This window comes from Zophobas morio, unplaced genomic scaffold, assembly GCF_036711695.1.
Source record: "Zophobas morio isolate AGI-343-1 ecotype UQ-CSIRO unplaced genomic scaffold, CSIRO_AGI_Zmor_V1 ptg000011l, whole genome shotgun sequence".
In the NCBI taxonomy this organism is placed as follows: domain Eukaryota; kingdom Metazoa; phylum Arthropoda; class Insecta; order Coleoptera; family Tenebrionidae; genus Zophobas; species Zophobas morio.
In genome coordinates, this window is record NW_026972116.1 from 9,823,071 (window position 1) to 9,837,804 (window position 14,734).

General features: G+C 36.4%; 3 protein-coding genes across 13 annotated transcripts in view; 1 reads left to right on the forward strand and 2 right to left on the reverse strand.

Moving 5' to 3' along the window:
- LOC135126885 (protein unc-80 homolog) overlaps positions 1-8,799 on the forward strand; it is an 80,521-nt gene extending 71,722 nt beyond the window's left edge. For 7 of the 11 annotated variants that reach the window (XM_064053085.1, XM_064053094.1, XM_064053092.1 and 4 more), the window contains 32 exons: positions 45-235; positions 282-633; positions 680-946; positions 995-1,080; positions 1,169-1,325; positions 1,377-1,591; positions 1,654-1,940; positions 1,993-2,152; positions 2,204-2,451; positions 2,498-2,705; positions 2,759-2,945; positions 2,993-3,165; positions 3,215-3,463; positions 3,512-3,644; positions 3,696-3,836; positions 3,892-4,426; positions 4,477-4,672; positions 4,722-4,940; positions 4,993-5,138; positions 5,189-5,516; positions 5,570-5,773; positions 5,822-5,938; positions 5,990-6,124; positions 6,174-6,297; positions 6,344-6,556; positions 6,607-6,791; positions 6,842-6,998; positions 7,044-7,214; positions 7,266-7,373; positions 7,537-7,665; positions 7,730-7,881; positions 7,932-8,799. In XM_064053085.1, coding sequence (XP_063909155.1) covers positions 45-235; positions 282-633; positions 680-946; positions 995-1,080; positions 1,169-1,325; positions 1,377-1,591; positions 1,654-1,940; positions 1,993-2,152; positions 2,204-2,451; positions 2,498-2,705; positions 2,759-2,945; positions 2,993-3,165; positions 3,215-3,463; positions 3,512-3,644; positions 3,696-3,836; positions 3,892-4,426; positions 4,477-4,672; positions 4,722-4,940; positions 4,993-5,138; positions 5,189-5,516; positions 5,570-5,773; positions 5,822-5,938; positions 5,990-6,124; positions 6,174-6,297; positions 6,344-6,556; positions 6,607-6,791; positions 6,842-6,998; positions 7,044-7,214; positions 7,266-7,373; positions 7,537-7,665; positions 7,730-7,881; positions 7,932-8,456 — 6,698 coding nt within the window. In that variant the 3' untranslated portion in view covers positions 8,457-8,799. The remainder of the gene's footprint in view (positions 1-44; positions 236-281; positions 634-679; positions 947-994; positions 1,081-1,168; positions 1,326-1,376; positions 1,592-1,653; positions 1,941-1,992; positions 2,153-2,203; positions 2,452-2,497; positions 2,706-2,758; positions 2,946-2,992; positions 3,166-3,214; positions 3,464-3,511; positions 3,645-3,695; positions 3,837-3,891; positions 4,427-4,476; positions 4,673-4,721; positions 4,941-4,992; positions 5,139-5,188; positions 5,517-5,569; positions 5,774-5,821; positions 5,939-5,989; positions 6,125-6,173; positions 6,298-6,343; positions 6,557-6,606; positions 6,792-6,841; positions 6,999-7,043; positions 7,215-7,265; positions 7,374-7,536; positions 7,666-7,729; positions 7,882-7,931) is intronic. The other 4 variants (XM_064053087.1, XM_064053086.1, XM_064053088.1 and 1 more) reach the window with 4 other exon arrangements.
- A 274-nt stretch (positions 8,800-9,073) lies between these two features.
- Positions 9,074-10,774, reverse strand: LOC135126889 (carboxypeptidase Q-like). The gene is made up of 5 exons (XM_064053099.1): positions 10,448-10,774; positions 10,248-10,398; positions 9,706-10,196; positions 9,471-9,653; positions 9,074-9,411 (listed from the first exon to the last, which is right to left on the reverse strand). Exons 1-5 carry the CDS (start codon positions 10,756-10,758, stop codon positions 9,180-9,182), a joined length of 1,368 nt encoding a protein of 455 aa, XP_063909169.1. The 5' UTR covers positions 10,759-10,774; the 3' UTR covers positions 9,074-9,179.
- Positions 10,775-10,863: 89 nt separating this feature from the next.
- On the reverse strand, positions 10,864-14,442 carry LOC135126887 (carboxypeptidase Q-like). Its single transcript, XM_064053097.1, has 5 exons — positions 14,050-14,442; positions 12,075-12,225; positions 11,503-11,993; positions 11,271-11,453; positions 10,864-11,215 (listed from the first exon to the last, which is right to left on the reverse strand). Exons 1-5 carry the CDS (start codon positions 14,430-14,432, stop codon positions 10,951-10,953), a joined length of 1,473 nt encoding a protein of 490 aa, XP_063909167.1. The 5' UTR covers positions 14,433-14,442; the 3' UTR covers positions 10,864-10,950.
- Positions 14,443-14,734: the final 292 nt, after the last annotated feature.

The following is a 14,734-nucleotide window of genomic DNA, read 5'->3' on the forward strand; positions in this document are numbered from 1 at the left end:
ACTAAAACACTAGAATCAGGGAAACTTTAAAAGTTTTCTTGCAGATTTCAGCCGCCGAAATTCCGTTGAAATGGGAGAATCATCGCGAGAGTCAGAATTCATTGTTTTCAAAGAACGAAAATTAGTAGCAACTACTCCTGTCTATCAAGGAGCATTAAGATTGTCATTCCTGTTGGAAACATGTCCTCCAGGAACAGTACCGGACTCTCATCTTCTTGCATCTATGTTAGATCTGGTACTACTAAAAACATCCATCTACCCATACTCACTAAAAATTGTAGCCTCATTCCACGGTTGTTGCAAGAGCCACCTTATTTTTAGAATGTTCCTATTTTGTACACTGTTGTAACAAAGGACAGTGGCCCTCGTGGATGAAACTGAATTTTCCAATGTTTCGACCATCGGGACCGCTACCTCCTAGAGGTCCTGGTACCGGCATAAGACGCTCCCATATAATGCAAAGAGCTGCAGGGAAAATGTTTTATCAATGGGCAGAAGTGTTAGGTCAACGTTTGGAAGAAATTATGAACGAAGACAAACAGCTGGAACCGCAGATTGCAGCAATGATCTTAGATGAACAGAAGCAGAAAGAACTCTTAATGCAAGACGAAGAAGAGGACTTTTTAGATGAAGGTTTGTTAGTTTTGTTCAGACTCAAATAATAATGTAACGATTGCAGCGAGTATAAACAGTTATGGTTCAAGTTGCCCAATGGCTTTGCGTTTGATTGCGTGTATATTGCTTCACGAAATTACTGGATTTCTCCGGGAAACTTACCAAACACTACCTAAGTCGTCACGAATGACAGGAAAAGAAAGACCTCCTCCATGGGAACGTATGTACAGTCGTGAAGCTAACAGGAGGTGGAGTATGGCTTTGTCTTCGATGGGGCATTCGCAGACGTCGGCGCAAAGTCTTCAGTCAATAGCTGGTGATAGAGATTCAGGTAGTAGAGCTGTTGTGGCATTTAATATCAATTAATTCTTTTGGTTAGGTCAAGCAGAGCGAAAGATTAGTTTTGTGTTACATGAACCTGATAATGAATCCGAAGGAAGTAGCAATACTACTGTTACTATGCAGGTAATCATTGTAGTTTAACAAAGTACACCTTAACACACACCACACGTTAACACAAGTAGAGAAGATCTAGTTATTAAAATGTCAATAGGCAATGATGCAGGGTGAAGAGGGGAAGAGAATTGCACAACCACCACGTCCTTACTTGTTACGTCGAGGAACGGCAGCTGCTTCTGGTGGTTCATTTAAAAGAAGAAGTTTGAAATTGCGCCGTGGTACAAAAGAGGGAAAAGAAATGGAAATTGAATGTAATTATTAGAACGATAAGCTGAACACGCAGCAAAAGAAAGTATTTCTAGGGAGAATTCCAGAAACAGTTAAAAGAGCAGACTCCATACAGTCTAAAAGAAAAGTCAGTTCGCTATCGGATAGAAGTGACACGTCAGAACCTGGTATGCCGGGTGAAGCCAGTGGTGAAGAATCCCCTGGTGTTTTAAGCGATGATCAGCCACCTGAAAGTCCAAGTGATAGTAATGACACAGACGACACAACTAAAAATATGCCATGGATGAAAGTAATTTCAATTATATTTTAATTCTTAGACAGACGACAACATCTTCTGAATATTTTTTCTAGGTAATGGTTCAAGTTGCTAACTCTTTTTATTACTACTGCACTCATCAAAATTTCTGCCATCCATTCTGTTACCGACGTGTCATGAGAGGTTGCAGTCGATTAGTAAAAGCAGTTCGTAAAGTTTATGGTGAAGAATTTGGGGTGTTAGATGATAAGTTGAGTATGGATTTTGGTGGTAAGAAAAAAACCAACAAAAAAGATAAGGGTCAAAATAGAAAAGTATCTGATCAAACAAGTTCTCAAGTGTCGCCCATACGCCGTAAGGACAGTGTTGGCAAAAAAGAAAAGTTAGTGTTATTCAAAAAATACTAGAAATTTTCTAACGAACGCAATTTACAGAATTGATAAAACCTTGGACGGTTCACAGTTAAGCAAATTAGCTTCTAAAGACTCTTCCAGAGATATTGCAGATTCCGACACTGGCCAAGATCCATCTAAAGGCAGTAATGATGGAAAACCATCTGAACCACCACCAATTTTAAAATATATCAAAACACAGGTTTTGATTTGTATATATTTTTGTAAAAACACCCTCTACGGAAATTTTTAGGTTAAAGATGCATTTCACAGTCCTCTTGCCGTTCTACTAAAAGGAGCGGTAATTCTTTCAGAAGAGCACTTTATTGAAATAATTCCTGTTGCTTGGGAATTATTGTTGGAGAGTAATCAAGAAGTGACAGCATGCGCTGCTTCTTTGTTTATTTTAGCAGCTGTTAAGGCTCCACAACAGGTCTCTGACATAATGCAACATGGTCTGTCTCATCCAGACCCAGCATTTCGGATTAATGCCATATTAAGGTAGAATTATCGACAATTTTAAAGTATGTGTAAATATACTTTCTAGATTTCAAGTACTATGGAAAATGAGATATCAAGTTTGGCCTAGAATGGAAGAAAGTGCTCATATCTTGTTTAAAGTACCGCCCCCAGGCATCGAATTTACCTTACCCTCTCCAAAGATAGGTATCGAATCCTTAGATGTTGTTGACTCACCTTGGGAGCTTTTAGTAAAAACGAAAGTAGAAGAAGTTACTATTAATCAAGAACGACACGTATGAAATTCTTCACCTTTATTGCAGCCAAAGATTGACGTGTATTATTACAGAGGTCTCTAGTAACCGCAACAAAAACTCGAAAAAAGCAACAAACCGAACTTATAAAAATGGCTCTTCAAGCCCAAGACGATAAGAAGAGGGAAGAAAGGGAAAACTTTCTGATTACAACAATTCCCATTACTATCCAAGCAGCACACGAACCTAGTCTCTATCATACTAGTGAAGAACACGAAGAAGGTTTGCTATTAGTGTTCAACTGATTTTCAGTCTAATGTAAATTGTAGCAGCTGACGATGAACAAACTGACGGCCAGACTAGAAACACAGGCCATCACCTTCATTCAGCTCACTCACTTTTCCCATCTTGTTTGTGTTCTGCAGTTGTACAAATTATAACCCTGCTAGATGATGCTGCTGTTTCTGCAGATGGAAATGCAGTTTATGAAGTTGCATATCAAGTAGGAAACAAAATTGCTCTAACAAGCTCCATTACTTTTGTAATTTTAGGTGATTTGGTGCTGTTTAGTCGAAGACAGTGCTTTGTTTTTAAGATACATTTTAGAACGTTTAACACGCGAGAAGCAAGAACAGATGTTTAAGATTTTACGACATGTTATTAGATTTATTCCGAAACTACCTCAACAAGCAGCATTTGCATTATACAATTATATTATAGGCTACGTCATGTTCTACGTTAGAAGTCCTCATGAAGATGGTCAAATGTTAATTGGAGCAGCTCTTTCAGTCTTATGGATGGTATTGAGGATAAACGAATCAACATTATTTTTATTCGTATTATTTTAGGTGGTTCACAGTGTGCATGGCATTATGTTCAAAGACTTAAAGCAAATTCTAAGGAAAGAACAATGCGACGCGTCGATTTTACTAACTGCTAATGTTCCTTCTGCCAAGAAAATTATAGTTCATGGACCACAAGGTTTATATTAACTAAATACCTACTATGGTTTTGTTAAAATTATTGTTTTAGATCCAGATGCTGGAGGCATCCCTTCCCAATTTCCAGTGCAAGAAGATACACAGTTTTGTCAAATTCTTAGGGAAGCACTAGACTTTTTTGGAATTGAAGACAACCGTCAAAAAGAATTTTTCTTGGTTGACTATAAAACACGTACATCTTTCTTTATTAATCTGACACTTTATAACTAAGTGTGGACATTTTACAGATCAAATCAGAAATCCCGCATCATATGTACGCGACTATTATTTCTTCAAACGATCACAATATCCTCAACTTGAGTTGGTACATATGAAACCTGAAGACGCTTTCAATGCTCTACAGAAGCAAGAACTTCTTCATAAGTTTGTTGAGATTGGTAAGGTTCTATTAACCTGGGCTATTTTGAAGAACGTTGACATGGTTGTACAACGCGTCGTTTTTCTTCACGAAGAATTGATGAAGCTTCCATCTTTTCCACGCAAAGCTTTAGAATCTGATCTTGATTTGTACAAAGGTGGAGCTTTAGGAAAGGAATTGTTGGGTTTAGATGTTTTACATAAATTCATGTGGGTGCGTTTAATTGCACGAATGTTTGAAGCAATGGCTGGTAATTTTGCATATTCTGGTGATATACACTTGTTTTTGAACGTTCTTAATGGTGCTGTGATTCTACATTCAGAAGATGCGTGTATTCTAAGATATGTTATGGCAACATACATCAATGCTGCGTTTCACTTTAAAAACATTTTCTCTACTAATGGGTAATTTAAAAAAAAAATTGATCAATACAAACTTACTTTATGTTTTCCAGTTACTTATTGATAATGCCTACATTGCTCAAAATATACTCCAACCACCAAACGAATAAGTTAGTCACAACAACGGTTGAATATGCTGTTAAGCAGTTTTACTTAATGAATCGAAAACCCTTCATACTACAGATGTTTGGTTCCGTGTCTGCAATGCTTGATACTGATGAAGAAGGAACGTTTGGAGATGCTCATAAAGTAGATGAAATTGTAACCACTATTTCTACCGCTGACTTTGTTATTTTAGATTCAATCAAGTTGTCTTTTTAATCTTCTTTTAAGCTTGGAAACTCCTTCACCTGATCCCTTAAATATTGCTGAACTTGTAAAAGAAGAAAAACCACTAAAAGCCATAGATTTTTGCTATCACGACGAAAACGAAATGGTAACTATTCTAGATTGCATATCTTTATGTGTGATGGTAGTTTCATATTCCTCCGAGAGTGTAAGAGGTTATCAAATGCTTGTAAGTATAACTGAAACATTAACACTGGAAAATTATTCGAATTATTTTAAAGATAATATTAGAAGCAATCTTACCTTGTTATGTCCAACACATTCAGTTGCCATCGTACAATAAAGAAGGTAAAACCGAAAAGGAAATCATCAATCACCTTGCAGTTTCCATCAAGACGTTAGTCAATAACTGTGAGGCACTGACTAAGTGAGTTTAGTACCAGTTCAATTCAATATTCTAGACCATTTTTCCACTAGGAGCTACAATGGACCTTATCGTTCGAGCCCAGAACACAAAGGCTCTAGCCAAAGAAACTACAGCAGAGGGCCTTACTCTCCTGGTTTTGATTTCGAAGATGAATCGCACTCCAAATTCATGAGCGAACATTCTAGAGCTAAAAGCATGTATGAACACGATGTAGAAGACTCGGAAGTTCTTAGAGCGGAATACAGAAGGCCTCGAGATGTTCTTTTATCACTTGTAGGAGAATTTATGTGCAGAGCAACGGCTAGGTTAATAGAATTAAACAAAAAGAATAACCAAGAAGGGAAAACTATTGAGTTGTTGGACATAAGATCACACATCGTATGACTTTATTAAAAACAATTATACCTAATTTCCAACGAATGTTATTTTAGCGGCTGGCTGATATCGCTCATAGTTTATTAAAAGTATCACCGTATGACCCAGAGTCTATGGGGTGTAGAGGCTTGCAACACTACATGAGCTATATTTTACCGTCAACGGAATGGGCAAACGATGCTATGCGACCTGCTCTAGTTACAATACTGCGACGTCTGGACAAAGTTTTCCAAAAAATATCAAAAAAACCTTCGATTAGGGTACTCATAAAAACAACAAATTTTTTAAACTTAAACGTTACATTTTAGAGAAATACTGACTGGGATGCAGCTGCAGGTCTTCTTAAAGGGATTTATGACACCATGCTAAAATATCCTTATATAATGCACTGGCAACACATAAAAGCACTCATCAATACGTGTCAGGTACAAATAAACTAATTTTTAATATCCACACATATTAAAATTATTTTACAGGCGCTAATAGTGACAGAATATTACGCTAGCGAAGGGGTTTCTTCAGCTACTGCAGCTTTGATGAGTCAAGCTCCTCCACCTCACTTCTGTTCCATGGTAGTTCGTTTAATTGCTCTCCAAATTCAAAATACCAATGTAAGTACAACAGATTGAAATAATTTCTTCTTTCACTAACCGGTCTTAGGATAACTGTACCCTGGAACAAGTTTGTGGTGGCAGTTCCACATTTTCCACCCAGGATAAGACGGAAAGTATGATAATGAATCTGATAATGCCGCTATGTTTGCGTGTTGGAAGTGGCCGAAAAGGTAAATCAAAAGACAATTTTACAGTTTTTAAGGAAACAAATTTTAGATGTGAATGCCATGAAACAAAATGATATCAGTTTCGCCCTCACCTTGGTTCTACATGCAATGAGTCCTCCTAATACCAAATCAGTAGCCTCATCAGGACCTAACTTAAAATCAACAGCCGAAATTCGTACAGGAAGTTTAACTTTCACGGGCACTAGAGATACAAAAACGTCTTCAAAAATTAATACTTCATTGTACCAAGTTTCTTTCCTTGGTAAAAAAATTAAGTTTAGTTTAGAAAAGATTCTCATTCATTCATTCTAGCTCTAAAAATAATGACTATATGCTTTGAAGGTGAGTTGATGACAGTATGGAATAAAATAGCACGAACTATGAGAGAATTAGGGAAAAGGAATGAAGCCGCAAGTTTTCTGTGGGATTTTTTAGACTTTGTAGTCACACATAGAACACCGCTGTTCATTTTAATGCAACCATTTATATTTCAAAAGGTTTTTCTTTCTGTACGTGTCACTCGTGTGTCGTAATGTAAATGTTTCAGCTGGCTCAACCACCGATATCAGATTTTGAACGCAACATTCATGCAAAAATTAGGGATAAAATAAGAGGCATAGGTTTACCATTTCCTAAAAGTCGTGGAGCTCTTCTAATGGAACTTGCCCATCAAATGAAAGAACTCAAAGAAGAACTGGAAGATAGTAAGTGTTAATAGTTTTGAAACATTAAAAAAAAACATGTTTCAGGTTCCGAAAATACTGCTGACATTAAAAAACAAGAAGCCACTCAACCCACGGTGCAAATGACTACTGAAACTAACCATGGACGACAACGGCCTTCACTTATTAGTTTACTTACTGGAGACCATGGATCTAAAGGTTCCACCGACCATCCGCACACAACACTTCCGCCCAAAGGTAGATTGTTGAATTCTAAATTAGAATACTATCGAAGAGGAATTACGATAGTTCCAGAGTCATCCACCAGCACTAGTCAATCAACACCGAACCAAGCAGCAAGTGATGCACAGGATGTAAATGCCAACGATAGTTCAACTCCATGCAATGCAGTAACTGGTTAGTGACACTATAACACAAAACGTAGATACTCGGTTCAGCAGTGTTATTGTACAGCATGACTTCGAAAAACTCTTTAAACTATACTAATCATTCTACCCTTGAACACACTCTAAACTCTTCACTCATCTATTAGTCGGTGTTCGATGTCTGCATGTTTCAGATCGTTCATCACAAAGGTCATCTGTGAGTGACGAACATGGTGTACAAATGCCTAAATCTGAGTCTTTAATGTCTCATAAGGCACATAAACTCCGATTTGTCTCTTCTGTAGAATTTAGACATTCATCAGGTAAACTCTTTTCCTCCATTCAATGCATTTAAAATAGTCAATAAATTTGTGACCTACTCTTCAGGGGAGACTTCAACGACTCCTTTAAGTCCGGGAAGTCCTGCAGATGATAGCTCTGGTGAAAATCATCCCAGCAAATCTCGCCTCCAACGCATCAAGCCACAAAGTCGCAAAACCTTTAGAATTCGAAAAAGCCGCAAAAACAGCCGAGTAGAAGTATATATATATTTCTACTATATATCTCTTGAATGATGATTTCTTTTCAGCTCTCACACAGCAAATTGGAATCGGAGGAATCTCCTCAGCCAGGTTCCCCACTTGTACCTTCCACACCACCAGCAATCACTCACTCTCAGTCCACTCCAACAACAGAAACACCTCCAGTTACAACGAACAATAATCAACAACAACCACAACAAATCTCAGATCAACATCGTTTGAGAATTTCAATTCGTGGTAAACCCACTGAGAGTTCATGGGATGAAGATAGCGCAATTTCTCAAACTTCAAGTACTTCTGGGTATAAAGAATCTTATCCGGTCATGCATCTAAGAGACAATTTGGAATCTAGCCCAAAGTCGTTTCCCCCACTAGCGTCTCCAGATATTCATGATTTGCCATCTACCAGTAGCGCCACTACTACAAATTTACAGTGCGATAATAGTTCGCCTGATTGTTCCTTGAATGAAAATGGAGAACGAACTGCACTCTTAAGCCACACGGAAAGATCCTCATCGCAGCATTCTTTGCTGATGGTGTTTGAACACCAAGACGAAACAACACTCATATAAAACCATAGAGCTGCACTTTATAGAGGTTATCTGTTCTAGTAAACGAAATTATCAGTATTATTGCTGTTGTGATATTTGTATAGTCCAGGGTGAAAAAGAAAACACAAATTCAGAATCCATATTTTTAAAATGCAATCTGACATTAAATTTAGAGTTTTCTAAAAATTTCAAAAGTCAGTGCAATCTTTAAGCAGATTCACCCTGTATAAATGTTAAAAATTTTATTAAAATTAATATTATATACAATGGTGTTATGTAATCAAATTATATAAAGTAGAAGCATCAATAACTAACCATTCTAAACACAAATAAAACATTAAACCAACAACAGACCATCGTTAAATCTGCCGATTTTTTTTTTGTAAAAAAAATCTGACGTTTCTTTTATACATTCTAATGGAAAATTATTTCCGTAAACCCTGTATTCAAACACAGTTCTTGCAAAGGATTTGCCCTTATAAATTTAAAACATAAAGTGGTCACTTATTGGTTCATTTGTTGATGTCGCTACTTTATCTATATGGTTAGTTAATTGTTAGTTTACAGCTAAAGGTAGCTTAATGCCTGAATAGCACCAATATAACATCCATGTAATGTAATACAACAAACATCAAATATATAATATATATACAGCGCATTTATTCATTCTTTGACAAATATTGTAACCAAAGTGAAAGTGGAAATCAACATTAGTAATACAGAATTAATAGTGAAGAGAAAATATTAGTCTTTTGGAAAATCAACAGACAAATCAGCCAAAACGTACGCCACCGAACTCCAGACAGCAGTACATTTATCTAATGCGTTGGTATCTTCAATGTCCATAGTATCTTCAGGTGAATGATGATACCAGAAATATTGTTCGTTTGCATTATATAAAGAAGCCGTTGGGGTTTCCGGCCAAAGACCCATTTCAACAGATCTTGCTTGAGTTGCATTAATCGATGTTAACAATCTAAAAAAAAGCAAATTACAATTTCCATTATATACACAGAACCACTTTCATCCGCTCACTGCATTATTTCTTGCAATATGCATCCTCCATTCTCCCCAGCTTCATATTCAATACCCAAAGGAGTAAACGTTCCCACATCGGTATCCATAACAAAGTTGAAATTTTCAATTTCGTCTTTGTGAACTTGTTGATAAGCAGTTAAACCAACTCCTCCTACCTCTTCTGCTGTCCAATAGATAGCTCTTAAGACAACTAAATGAAAAACTCCAAAAATCAAGTTAAATACTTTTCTACCGTATAGTTCTTCTAGGCTTAAGTCCCAAAGAATTGAGTAAAGCTGCAGCTGCCCACGAAATGAAAACTCCACCACCATCATCCATCGCTCCGTCTCCAACATCCACAGAATCTATATGACCAGAAACAATGACTACCTTTTCCGGGTTTATATTTCCTTTAAGTTCTGCGACGGCATTTCGTGATATTTGATTAGGCAACATTTTAGCTTCCATTTTTAAAAGAATCTTAATAGTTTCCCCTCTTTCTTGCATTCTTTGCAACATATTGGCGTCATTAGAAGCAATACAGGCAGCAGGTATGGGAGTAATACTGTCGTCGTATGCAAGAATACCTGTGTGAAGATTAGCAGGAGAAAAAGGACTCACTGATTTTATCAAAGTGGCAACAGCTCCAACTTTAGCTGCCTCAATTGCTCCGTAACCACGATATTGTCCTGTTTCACCATAACTGATAAAGTCTTCATTAAAAACCACGATCTTGCCGTTCGCCTAAAAAACTTTACATAAGTAAAGAATTATGTGTAAAAGTAAAATAAATACTTCAGCAGCTCTTTCCTTTAACTCATCAAATGATTTCACTACTAAAACCTCTGCTAGAATACCTTCTACTGGAGTAGCAACACTATAGATTAATCCAAGCATTCGAATGTCTTTGGTTCTAGGTTCTATTAATACAGCAGACTCCGATCCTCTACAAAAAAAATAATTTTAACATAAAGAAATATTTTAAAATACTATACCTCTCCCATACGGGTATTTCCACTTCTTCTCCATGTACGTTCTGTAAATCATAAGCCAGTGATAAATTTAACATATAATCTATCGAATCCTCCAAAGTTTTTGATCCTACTTTGCGTCCACCAAATCTATCTACAAATTTTGCTAATTCATTATAGGTAACACCTTTAAAGCTTCCTTTAGTAGCGGCGGTGATGATTAAGTCAACTGTAGTTGCATAAGACGCTATTTCATTTTTTAATTCTTCAGATAAATTGCAGTCGGCTGCAACAAGTGCTGCTAAAGAAAGTATTATAATATTTGCACCCAACATAACAAAATTACTGTTTCAACTATTTCATGATAGATAGTTTGCCCTTATCTCTGGGGACAGACGTATACTTCAATTCTGATTATTTATCAAGACCGTTCAAAAATCAAATATTAAGTGTTTATTTATTAGATTTTATCACCAAGATAGTAGGTACATATGTACATTTAACAATAATCTTAAAATTATCCTTTCTTATCCATCCATCAGCTCTCGTGGAAAGTCAACACTTAAATCTGCCAAAACGTAAGCAACCGATGCCCAAAGAGCGGTATTTTTATCTAGCGAATCAGGATTTTCTACATCTAGAGTATCTGCATTTGAGTGGTGATACCAGAAATATTTATCATTTTCAGTGTCAAGAGATGCACCTGGCACTCCTTTTGAAGTCCACATGTAGATGTCAGATCCTACTGAAGGTGACTGCCGTACTCCAGTAGCATTAATTGAAGCAAGTAGTCTGAAACAGGACTACCAGATACTCTTCTATATAAATATTTAACGAAATTGCTCACTTCATAACCTCCTGCACTATACATCTTCCAGTAGTACCACCACTGTATTCTAATCCTACAGGATTGAAAGTTCCAATGTCGGATTCCATAACAAAAACAAAATTATCCGTGTCGTTGGCATGATCTCTAGCGTATTGGTACGCTCCCACAAAACCAAACTCTTCAGCTGTCCAAAATATGGCCCTGTTTATCTAAACATTTTTAAGTTGAAATATTTCTTCACGATACTTACCTTACGGTTCTTTTAGCTTTCAGACCTAAACTTTTCAAAAGCGCTAGCGCTCCCCAAGAAACAAACACGCCTCCACCATCATCCATAGCACCATTACCAACATCCCAGCTATCGATATGACCAGAAACTATCACTATTTTTTCAGGATGTTCTGTACCTTCAATTTCGGCAACAACATTCCTGGAAGTCGTGTCTGGAAGAGTTTGAGCTTCCATTTTTAATAAAATCTTGATCGTTCTACCCTCGTCCTGTAATCTTTGTAGGAAATGGGCGTCTTCTAAAGTAATACAAGCTGTAGGTATTTTGGTAACATTTTCCCCATAACTTTGCACGCCCGTATGAGGCGTATTTAGTGAAAATGGGGTAATTGATCTTATAAGACTTGCTACAGCTCCTACTCTAGAAGCTTCGGTAGCACCTTTGCCTCTGTAAACAGCTGAAGATCCATACGAGACAAACTCTTGATTATAGACAACAATTTTACCTTTCGCCTATAAAAACCGAATTTTTGGTTTAAAAAAAGACTGATGCATATTCATATTTACAAAAAAATAACGAAGCGGCATGCATACCTGTGCAGCTTTACTTTGTAGATCATCAAATGATTTCACCACCAACACTTCAGCTAAAATTCCCTCAGGAGGTGTGCCGACACTGTTGCCCAAACCAAGTATAGAGATACTAACGTTTCGAGGCTCAACGAGAGTTGCAGACTCGAATCCTCTAACAAAACATTGTTTAACATAAAAACTGAAATAATTCGGATAACCAAATCGTAAATATTAAATTTAGCTTCAGAAAAAATAACAAACAGCGAAACCACCTTTATAAAGAATAAATTCTTTCCTTCGGGGGGTTTTCCAAAAGTTAGTAATGGATCTTTCCCTTCCTCACCAGAGTATCAATTAAATTTTGATAGTGAAAGCGAAAAGGCGTGTGTGGTGTTCGAAGCTACATATGTTTTTAAACTGTTGCTTGTTAAATTTTTGTATAATAACGGAGGAACTAGTAATTTTATCCAAGACATGTTTCTACGCAATACACCATGTATTATTGTAACACATGTATTTCTATATTTTATTGAAAGCAAGGCGCCATTTGTGAAGGTGCTTTTAGAATGTTTTAGTTAGATTTGTTTTGCTGTAAAAATAATTATTATAGCAACGTAAACGTTACTTTAAAACACGTAAAAATCCGCGGAATTAACTATATTAATTATTATGATATATGTACCTAAAGTGCTGGATAGTTTGCCCAATTTTTATTATTTACATTTAATAACTTCTCATTCGGTATTTTAAAAATAGTAAATTGCTAGCATTCAAGATTTAATTTTAAACATCTACAAAATTTGAGAAGAAAAACTTTGAAAATCATTAAATTAATGTCATCGTGGACTCGAATCTGAACGGAGCATTTTATACTTGTTTTGTGCCATCATTTATGCGTTCTACGCCTTGAATTTTAAACATTTATTCTCGGATACTCCTCTCACAGCAACGGGTGTACCTGAAATCACATTATTTCTGCCGTATTTAATGTGTTTTGTTTCTGTCACGATGTAACTTTGGGAAAATTCATTTGATTTAACCAGTAGCTTCCGTTAACGTATAATTTAACATCATCTGAGTTATTTGTTGTGAACCTTAGTCGGGATAAATGCACAGGACCGCGTAGCAAAGGCAGAGACAGTATTATCACTGTCAATGTCAATGTTTATTCGGAATACCGGGTTCCGCCACCATGAAGCTGATTGTTTCTTTGTGGAGGATGGACTAAAGCCTCAGCATAAACCAGACCTCTAGAACTCGGATATATTAGTATGGTTTCTATTGAGTTGTGGTTAATCGCTTGTTCCCCGTTGCTCGATTTGTTGCATTAAATTTTTGTTTTCTTGGTTCAGCTGTCAATATGAATGTTTAAATTTGTCGGTACGCCACTATAATAACTTGAATTGTGCAGTCCATTTACTTTATACAAGGTGTCGCGAACTAGAAAGCTGTGTTACTTTTGCAACGTTGGGTTCCATTTTGTTGTCAGAACTCATGACCAAAATTTTAAATTTTTTGCAGGTTATCAAATTTTTATGCGAATGTCTCAATTTTGGTGGAACGTTTGGGTTATCACAAAAGATTTAATTTAATTCAGTAGCAATACTTGTAAAAGTATTATTGATGAACTTTAAACTACTGCTGATTGTGTAAACCGCACAAGAATTTTTTCTAGTGAAGATAGTTCTTGTATACAAGCCTACTTCTATGTATACATGTATTTATTTATTATAATACGTTACTTGAAGGCCTATGTTCATGCACCTTTTTATTTGTGCCACCGATTTGTGATTGATCGTAACCAGTTCTAAGTATGGCTTATTACAGAATCGCGCGTTTTCCGCATTCGAGGGGCACGTTCAGATGACGGACGTATCAGTTAACTAATCTTCATATAATAATCAACAGTGCGTTGCATATTATTTGCATCCCGTACCGTGTGTAAAAAAAAAAAACAGTAAAAGATCATCATCATTACAGCACCTTTTTTTCATACCTTATCCAGTGTGGAACTTGCACGTCTTCACCATGAACATTTTCAAGGCCGTCAGTTATAGATTTATTTATCATGTAATCGATTGCATTTTCTAAATTTTGGGAACCTGATATCCGACTACCAAAAGTATCCACAAAAAGACTTAATTCCCGATACGTCACTCCTTTGAAGCTTCCATTAACAGCCGCGTTAATAATTTTTTCCACAGTCGAAGAATACGAAGCAATTTCGGTCTTTAACTCAGTTGGAAGATTACATTCGCTGAGAGTTTTCTTGTTTGTTATTAAACTGTCATTGTCTTCAGTGTTATTATTACAAACCACGCACACCATTAGACTTAAAGCTACTGTCCACAAAACGATAAAATTTCGACAAACACCCATTATGTATCGGAAGCTGAACACCACTGAAGCAGTCGGGTGCTGATAAAAGTAATTTATTTCAATGTCTAACCTCTGACATCATAATTATTGAATATTAGAATATCCAGAGATAAAGTCTTCATAACTGTTTGAAGGCCACAACGTGTATATCAATTAAAAAAAGTACTCCCGTTTCTTCGTAGTACTCACGATAGCATTTATAAATAATACTTTCTTCAATCACCATGAAACTTGTTTTAATCAACCCAACAAAACATAATCAAAATAGCATGAGAAGCTTAGATAGCACTTGAAGAAGTAAT